Raw genomic sequence first — 10,000 nt, 5'->3', positions numbered from 1 at the left:
TGCTGAGACTACATCTGGTATGTCCAACGTATATATCATTTCGAGGTGCGCAACCCTCGGCGAAACATTGAAACAGATACACCACTTTGGTTTTGGATGTAGTGTCAGTTCGACCCTTACCGTTGTTTTTCATGACTATTGAGCTTGTTCTGGGGTTTCTATAATAAATAAAAACCCGATTTTCACAGTTCTTACCAGGGCGACAATTTTTCTTAATAATATCCCTCATCCCTTTTTCATTTTTTTATAAAAATGAGTAAAGGTGTTACTGTAGAAAATATCAATAGAATAGACTTATTGAAACACTGGCTGGGCTTAAGTTTTCTCATTACCTTGTTGGTTATGTCATCAAAGTCACAGTTGGCATAGCCGTTATTAGTGAGAATTTGAGGTTTAGATTTCACAACTGAGATTAGTATAAACGGTAAACTCCCTTTCCTAGACGTCCTGGTTGATTCTACCTCTGCTAACTTTACTAATAGTGTCTACCGTAAACCCACTAATATTGATAAATGCATGAATGGTAACAGCGAGTGCAGCGATAATTATAAGAAAGGTGTGATTAGAGCTTACGTCAGAAGAGCAATAAAAGTTTGTTCCTCGTGGGAAATAGTACATCTTGAATTCAAACATTTACGGCAAATGCTCACTAATAACGGCTATGCTAATTGTGAATTTGATGATATCAAGTTATCTCATTCAATCGTCATACTAAAAATGTCTTTTTTTTTCTTTCTTTATAAATGGTACCGCCAGTCTTTTTCATTCATATTTGTGATAGCTTATTTGTAATGAAGAAGTGCGTTTGATTACCAACGAAAGTCAAACTATGATTAATTTTAAACACTTAGAATTAATAATTGATCAATTTACAAGTATAGACTGTCTGACGCTTCGAAAGTATTTGCTATACAATGAAAAAGACAACAAGTTTTACGTAAATATGTAATATTAAAAAACGTATGCTGCTTAAAATCTATATTTTTTCGCAAAACGCAAAATATTGAATTTGCACAACTAATTATACCAAAGCAGACAGGTATGCGTTGTGTCAAACATTGAAATGAGGCAAATATTTACCGCAAGAGAGAAAATGTTTGTACAAAGAATAAAAAATAATTCTCATTTCCCTACGTGGTGTTTTTCAAACTGTCTCAACATATCCACTCCCTTTAAATCGTTATAGATACCTAAAAATGTAATGACTATTCTACTTAAAAAAAAGGGGGGGCAAGGGAGAGTATGGGGAGAGAGATATATGATATATATGAATGTAAACCTATAGGGTGGTTTATATATATATATATATATATATATATATATATATATATATATATATATATATATATACATATATATATATGTGTGTGTAGATAGATAGATAGATAGATAGGTATTTAGGTAGATCATTGGTAGGTAGAGATAGATAGATATATAGATAGACAGAGAGGTGGGGGGAGAGAGAGACAAACAGTCAGTGACACAGAAATATAGACAGACAGAAAGACAGATCGAAAGACAGACAGAGACAGACAGACAGAAAGACAGGCAGACGGAGAAAGAGAGAGAATGTGAGAGAGAGAGAGAGATAAAGGGAGCGAGAGAGAGAGAGAGAGAGAGAGAGAGAGAGAGAGAGAGAGAGAGAGAGAGAGAGAGAGAGAGAGAGAGAGAGAGAGAGAGAGAGAGAGTGAGTGACAGAGAGAGAGAGAGAGAGAGAGAGAGAGAGAGAGAGAGAGAGAGAGAGAGAGAGAGAGAGAGAGAGAGAGAGAGAGAGGGAGAGGGAGAGAGAGGGAGAGGGAGAGGGAGAGGGAGAGGAGAGAGAGAGAGAGAGAGAGAGAGAGAGAGAGAGAGAGAGAGAGGGAGAGAGAGAGAGAGAGAGAGAGAGAGAGAGAGAGAGAGAGAGGGAGAGAGAGGAGAGAAACCTGCTGTCAATTCAATATCGCAGAATCATTTCTATTGGCAGTTCAATTAGGTTTCCTCTTTCGAGTCAGAACAAAAGTGTCACTCACGAGGGAGAAGACTATATCTTTATCCAAGGGCCACTCGGGGCTCTGATTCTAAAAGTTTAGGGGATTCCCCATATTTTGGGGTCCCAGAATGTAACATTACTCTTATCATAACCCACCAATCAATTAGTAGAAAAAAAATCCAGAATTTTTAGGTTTTGTTTAGTTTTCTAAAAATTGTCACACATATTGATTGACTCAACTTGGCGTTAGGAAGAACGCAGTGATTTGATGTCACTTAAATCCTTGGTGGAATCAGTTACTTTCAGTGTATAAATTCAACCACAGTGACCATAATTTCAGAAGCGGTCAAATACAAACCCATGAACACATTCTGAATTAATGCAATGGGATAGGACCTCCCTGTTCATTAACAGACTTACACAACCTACTCACCAATTGCCAATTTTGACAACTTAGACTGTTGACATACGAAATTATAGTAAATTTACAACTTCGCAGTCACTAGTTCTGGTGCATCACGATGCTTTATCTTACTTTTATATGTTCTAAGTAAAGAGATTCTTTTGGCTGATTTTCATATGGTTTTGTCTCAATGTCATTCATTCTAATTCTGACCAATTGAAATACCTTAGTATCATTATGTTATTACTACAGAAATTACTCAGGGTTTTGATAAAGTATGTTAATAATTACTGGAGACGTAATACAAATAATAACCTTTCTTATGCAAAGCTAATCTTGCCTATGCTAAGCTAGCCTGACCTGACCTAACCTAACCTAACCTAACCTAACCTAACCTAACCTAACTTATCCTAACCTAGCGTAATATGACCTAACCCAACCTAAACTAACCTAACTTAACCTAACCTAACCTAACCTAATATGACCTAACCTAAACTAACCTGACTTAACCTAACTTAACCTAGCTTAACCTAACTTAGCCTAGCTTAGCCTAACCTAACCCGGTCTATTTTTAGTTCACGGACCTCTATATCATTCCTGACAGTGACCAAAACATTTTCCCTTTTCTTACGGTTCTTTTCCTAACAAAAATCTAGAAATCTAGAAATGCTAAATTCAGTTACACGTTATTTTTTGACCATTTAGCCATATTTTGATCAATTATCTATATAATATATAAAATATCTTATTATGTACGGTATTGTCTTGATTTCCTGACATTTATCTTGTATATCACGGTCCATACCTTAAAGAACTTTATAGATTACGATCTACAATTATATAATTGTTTTCAATTTTATTTCTTAATCTATTATTATCTCTATCCCCATGAGCAATACACGCCAGACCTTAAATATCTTCATGAAACATGACCCACGATAATACAACTTTTTTCGAATATCTTTTTTATACTCTTATTATTGCAGCCTTCCAAAAATAGGTTCGAAAGAATCCTCTCTCGCTGCTCTTTCTGGCGAGGCGGGATCCAGACGGCAACATTCAGGGCTCTCGTGCCCGGAAATAGATATCGAAGGTCACCGGAAAAAAAATCTTGACTTTGTACATGATCGTAGTATTCTTTCGTTGAGTCCTGAAGGTCCGGTTCCTCGTACAAACCGGTGTGGTACTCCCCTTCCAACCTTCCTCTCCCTCCCTTCTCCCTCCTTCCTCCTTCCTCCTTCCTCCTTCCTCCCTTTACCCTTACTCCTCCCCTATCATCCCCTTCTCCTTTTCTCCCCTCCCACCTTCCTCTTTCCCCCTTCCCCCCTTTCCCCTCCTCCTCCCCTCTCATCCCCTTCTCCCTCTCTCCTTTCCCCCTTCCCTCGTTTCCCCTTCCCCCTCCCTTTCTCCCTTCCCCTTCCCTTTCCCCTCCTACCTACCCCTCCCCCCTCCCCCATCTACCCCTCCCCCCTTGTCTCCCTTCCCCCTTCCCCTTTCCCCATATCCCCCTTCTCCCTTCCCCCTTTCCCCTTCCCCCTTCTCCCCTTTCTCCCTTTGCCCCTTCATCCCTTCTCCCTTCCCCCCTTCCCCACATCCCCCCTTACCCCCTTCTTCCCCCCCTCATGTAGTAAGAGAATCGCCAATGTTGATCTCATCTCTGAGTTTATCCATATTTGGGCATGATAGAAGAACCGGGTTATTATTCTGGCCCCACAATAGAACATTTTTTTATTAGAGTACTTTTTTGTAGCCCATAAATGGTGGAGATATTTCTTCTAAATTTTCTAATCTGCCGTCGCCAGTTGATTTTATTCAGCGGAAGGAGCTCCTCACGCTCCAAGACCTAAGCGACTATAGATGACTTACTTTTAACTGAATTCGTATTAGAAGGCGAAAGGGAAGAAAATAATGTCTTATTTGTTCCTTTTCTCAAACGAAACACGATGAAGAGATGAGGGGAAAAATCAATAAGACCCAAATCCGAAGAACGTAAGATAGAAGACCTGAGAAGGAAAATCGAGAGTTTGTATTCCCTCGGGCCAATGCTGGCCGATACGTAGACCGAGGGTGAGAATACTTCAAAACGGGAAGGCGCTTTTTGGCTCCTTTCACACGTTCCGACTTTTCGTCGTGCGCTGTCCACGACACGACGTCGTGTTCTCAAATAACCGTGGGTGTCTATGGACGCTTTCACACGTGGTCGTAGTCGGGACATATGAAAGCGTTCACACGTATTCATGGTTATTTGTGACCACGACGTCGTGTCATAGACGGCGCACGGCGAAATGTGGATACGTGTGAAACGAGATTTTGGAAAGCTCACGAAGGCTCTTTGCACGAGGCGGTGAGTTCGTGAAACAGATACTCCTTCTCGAAGTCCGGTGATGCGGAGATCGTAAATCCTGGCAAGAAATGTATAGAAACGTTGTATGGATAGCACCGGCCTTAAAAATGTGCTTCGGAAATTTAAGCTTCCTGGCAGGAAATACGATGGTTTTGACATTGTCTAATAGGAACGGAAGATCAAAGGAAGGTGTGGAGTAGGAGAAGGCGCCATTAGAGCAGCTGGAGTGACGAAACTCGTGTTCGGTCGATTGGTGGAAACAGGGAAAGGATGGAGGAAGTAAATAGATGAACTGGAATAAAAGAAGAAAATAAGAGAACGTGATAACCCGGGGTAGAAGAGTCTGTCATACGTCACAGGTGGTGCATGGCGCTAAAAAGCGATAGATTTTAGATGGCGGTGACGTTGCTAAAACGGAGATAAGCCTGTTAAGGTGGTGTCGGGGTTGTGGGGTCATCTGGAGTGAGGGGTTCTGATAAGATATGAGATAATGAAGTGGACACGGGGGGGTGGTGATGTTGTTTGGGGGTCGAGAGTGAAGGAGGGCTTAAGGGTCGTGGATAAGGATATAATGGGCCAAATAATGGAAGGTCTTTTACCTTTATCAACGCACATCTATAAAAAGAAAATCAGGCGTGAGGAGGGAGAGGTAAGTGAGACTGGAGGGTTAGGAAATAATGAAGGAGGAAGGAGGGGAGGGAAAATGGAGGGGGAGTGGGAGAGGAAAGAAGAAAGGAAGGAGGGAGGAAAAGGAGAGTAGGGGAGGTGAGGAGGGGAGGGAGAGGAGGGGGAGGGGGAGAGGAAAGGAGGAAGGAGAAGGAGAAGGGAACGAGAAAGGAAGGAGGAGGGAGGGGAGAAAGAGTGGGAGAGGAAAGAAGGAAGGTGGAGGGAAGGGGAGGGAGAGAGGAACAGGGAACTGAGAAGGAGGGAGAGGAGGGAGAGTGGGAGAGGAAAGTGAGAAGGAAGAAGAGTGGAAGAGTAAAGAAGGAAGAAGGACGGAGGAGAGGGAAAGTGGGAGAGAAAAGAAGGAAGGAGGAGGCAGGGGAGGAAGAGTTGGAGAGGAAAGACTGAGGGAGAAGGGAGGAGAGGGAGAGTGGGAGAGGGAAGCGAGAAGGAGGAGGGAGAGGAGGAAGAGTGAGAGAGTAAAGACTGAAGGAGGAGGGAAGAGAGGGGAAGTAGGAGAGAAAAGAACGAAGGAAGGAAGGAAGGAGAGGAGAGGAGAGGAGGGGAGGGGAGGGGAGCATGGAGGATGATTTGTGCCACAAGAGAGAGAGAGGCGAGGCATCGAGTAAAGTAAATTTGTGGAAACACGACTCAAGTAATGGGAGTGAGCCCTTCGACACCAGAAAGTTTCTCCTTCGGCTAAACAAAATTGCCTGGAGGAGGCCGAAGCAAAGCTTACAAGTCGATTTAGGCAATGAAAGAATTAATGGAGATAGGTTTTAATCCTCTGACCTCGGGGGGTTTCGTTCGGTTCAATAACTTTCACCTGACGGGAAGAGATGGAGAGGTCAGTGGGAGGGTATAGACAGGCAGTGATCAAGTCACCTCTGCGGAGGATCATGGTGTGTCGTCAGAGAGATCTTAACTCAAGCCAAGACGTATTCGATGGTACCGACATTAAAATAAGTAACCTCCCTTATCCCTGAGCGTCATCCGAGGCGCTAGGGCAGGGCCGGGCAACCTTTTTTAAGTGCGAGTGCCAAGACCAGCCAAAATATTTGATACAATTTTTTCTCGCATGGCAACGGAGTAAAATTGTAGGCTTACATACGAGTCTGGGTCTCTTTCCTTTCACCTTCCTCCCATAAGGGCCTCAATCAGCAGCCCAGCGCAGCATGCGGTTACCAATGGTCATACAAAAGAAAATGGAGATTTATTAGTCATCTATTTCAAGGTGAGCTCTGGGTTTCGCGTGCCGGAGAAAAAAGTCGTCAGTGTGCCAGATTTGGCACGCGTGCCAAAGGTTCCCCATCCCTGGACTAGGGTCATGTGGTTTGCCTCTGGAACGATGACCCTGATCATAAGGTCATCTCCGAAAGAAGTGACCCAGAGTGGAAGACAGTGAGGGTTGGGTCAAGTAGATCGTGTCTGTCTTGAGATCATGGAGATGACCTGGGGTCGACCTGGAAGCTCGTTATAGATAATCTATAGAATAATAACTAGAGAAGATTGCTTAGGTGGCTGAACGAACCTGACAAATCCTTAATCCGTATGAAATGGAGAGAAAATACATCATTAAAAAAAGAAAAAACGCCTGAAAGATTAATTTCTGCTTGGTAGCAAACATGTCTCATTTCAGACACCTGAACTTAAGACATGATGCTTCAGAGCCGAGGAAATACATTCAGCGTTGTTCCTGCATCGACACAATCTGGTTAATTGGAAAACAAAAAGGTTTTATCATAACTGAAACTATTCTATACACAAATATATTAAGCACTTGACAAGGAGACATATTTCTATAGATTCACCATTCTATGGGTCAGATTTGAGAGCTCCCAGTAATACAACAGGATGTTGGGTGGTTGTATTACGAATGTATTTTTTGGCAGAATTAAATATATAAAATGTGCCACTATGATGTGAAATTTAATCGAAATTATTTAAGATATTTCAGTCAAAAATGTTTTCTGTTCAACTTTTACGCCATTTTCTTCCCAATTCATGAATTTATGTCCTTATTCCTTCATATCTACAGTTGTCTACTTATTTATCTGTCTAATTATCAAATTTAATTTGAATGATTTGTTTACACATTACATACATATAGGGAAATCAATTGATTTGTTATTTACCGAGTTTTTTTTTTCAACACTTTCCTTTCGTGCTGTAGTCCTCTCTCCCCTCTCCTTCCTCCTCCTCCGCCTTAACTCCTCCTCCTCCTTCTCCTCCTACTCTTCCTCCTACTCTTCCTCCTACTCCTCATCCTACTCATCATCATCATCATCATCATCATCATCATCATCATCATCATCATCATCATCATCATCATCATCATCATCATCATCATCATCATCATCATCATCATCATCACCATCACCGTCACCGTCACCGTCACCATCACCATCATCATTTCACTTACCTCACTTCTTTCTTTTGATATTTTTACTCATTTCTTTCACTTACCTTCAATCATTCCTTTCGCTGTTTCAACTTCTTTTTCATTTATTTCATTTTTTTTTCTTTTTTTTTTTTTTTTCATTTGTTTCCCTCCCTGTTTCGCGGGCTCACTCTGAGATCCCTAATGTCAGTGACCTACTTCGGCAGCTTCACGGTTGTCTAATATGGAAAATCATTATATACCTCTTCTTTTTTCTCATTTCCTTCTTTCTCCTCCTCCTCCTCTTCCTCCTCCTCCTCCTCCTTTGATTTCTTTTCTAATGCCTTCTCCCTTCTCCCTACCTACTGCCCCTCTCTCCTCATCTTTTTCCTCTTCTTTTCCTCCTCCTCTTCTTCCTCCTCCTCTTCTTCCTCCTCCTCTTCTTCTTCCTATTCTTTTTTTTTCTGACGTCTTCATCTCTTTTCGTACCCACTGCCCCTCTCCCCTCTTCCTTCTCTCCTTTCTCTTTTTCCGCCTCTTTTACCTCTTCCTCTTCCTCCTCCTCCTCCTCCTCCTCCTCTTCTCTTAACCTTTATTTTCCTTTCCTTTTTTATGTCAATATATTTTCCTTCTAACTCTTTCTCGTTTTTTTCTCTCTTCCCTCCCACACATCCTTCTCTCCTTTTTATTCCTCCTCCACCTCCACCTCCACCTCCTTCCACCCATCTGCTCCTCCTCCCACTCCACCTCCTCAATCTTCTCTTCTCCCTCTCCTCGTCCTTCTCCTCTTCCTCCTCCTCCTCCTCCTCCTCCTCCTCCTTTTCCTCCTACTCTACCTCCTCTATCTTCTCATTTCTCCATCCTACTCCTCCTCCTTCTCCTCTTCCTCCTCCCCTACTCTTCTCCTCCTCCTCTTCCTCCTCCTCTTCCTCCCCCACTCTTCTTCTCCTCCTCATCTTCATCCTCTTCTTCCTTTTCATCTATCTCTTCTTCTAACTCCTTTCTCCTCTGCTATTTTACCTCTTCCTCCTCCTCCTCCTCCGTCTTCTCTTTCTCCTCTTTCTCCTTCGTTTCTTCCCCCACCTCTTCTCTCTCCTCCTCTTCTTTTTCTTCATCCTCCTCCACCTCCTCCTCATCTTCTACCTATTCTTTCTCCCCTCCTCTCATCTTTTTCTTCATCCTCCTCCACCTCCTTCTCCTCCTCCTCTTCTTCCCCCCTTCTCATCTTCCACACCTTCATCCTCCTGTCCTTCCTCCCACGCGGATCTTTTTCTCCCCTTCTCTCATTGTCTTACCCAATGTATCCTGCCTTCGTACACATAGACGCACACGCACACATACATGCACACACACACACACACACACACACACACACACACACACACACACACACACACACACACACACACACACACACACACACACACACACACACACACACACATACACACATATGCCTCTTCGTCTTATCACCTCTTGTCGCCCCTCGCCTTCCATTTTCCTTCCCTCCTGCCTCTTTATTCCAGCTCCACCATGTCGCTAAAAATCGGCCCCAAATGAAATTCCTTCTTCTCGAAGGAGCAAAAATCCAATTGGGACCCTAGCGACATCGTCCTTGAGATGGTTCTCGTCCTCCTTCTCCTTCAGGTTTCCCTGTCGAAGGGCGTGAGTGTGAGGGGGCGTGGCGGAGGCGAGGTCGAACTCATGGACGGTAACTTCGTCCAAGAGTGTCTACAGGAACACAACAGGCTGAGGGCTCTGCATAGATCACCTCCGCTGACTATCTGCAACCAGGTAAGAAAAGAAATGTGTAGTCGAGGGATTTTTGGGGGCAAAACATTTTACGTGTTTGTGTATATGCTTGGGTGCTTGTGTTTGTTTTATTTGTTTTTTGTTTATTTGTGCTCTGTATGTGTATATTCATGTGTATATTTTTGTATGTATGTGTGTATGAAAATATGTTTATAGCATTGTTACCTTATGTTGAATTTATATCCTTGTATGTACAATATATACATGGGAAAATGAGATATGTGCTTGTGTGTTTGTGTTTGTTTTATTTGTTTTGTTTATTCATACTCTGTATCTGTATATCAATGTGTATATTTTTGTATGTATGTGTGTATGAAAATATTTTATTGTATTGTTAGCTTATGTTGAATTTATATCCTTGTATGTACAATATATACATGGAAAAATGAGATATGTGTTTGTGTGCTTGCTTTTGTTTTATTTGTTTGT

The 10,000-nt window shown here is 42.3% G+C and overlaps 1 protein-coding gene across 1 annotated transcript in view; it reads left to right on the top strand.

Moving 5' to 3' along the window:
• Window positions 1–10,000, top strand: part of LOC143036300 (uncharacterized) — a 124,811-nt gene that overhangs the window by 48,924 nt on the left and 65,887 nt on the right. Inside the window, exon 2 of the mRNA XM_076203548.1 lies at window positions 9,407–9,553. Coding sequence (XP_076059663.1) covers window positions 9,407–9,553 — 147 coding nt within the window. The remainder of the gene's footprint in view (window positions 1–9,406; window positions 9,554–10,000) is intronic.

This window comes from Oratosquilla oratoria, chromosome 20, assembly GCF_046742065.1.
Source record: "Oratosquilla oratoria isolate Oo_2021 chromosome 20, ASM4674206v1, whole genome shotgun sequence".
Taxonomy (NCBI): domain Eukaryota; kingdom Metazoa; phylum Arthropoda; class Malacostraca; order Stomatopoda; family Squillidae; genus Oratosquilla; species Oratosquilla oratoria.
Note: the sequence above shows the minus strand (reverse complement) of the source record. Positions and strands in the feature narration are given on the sequence as shown.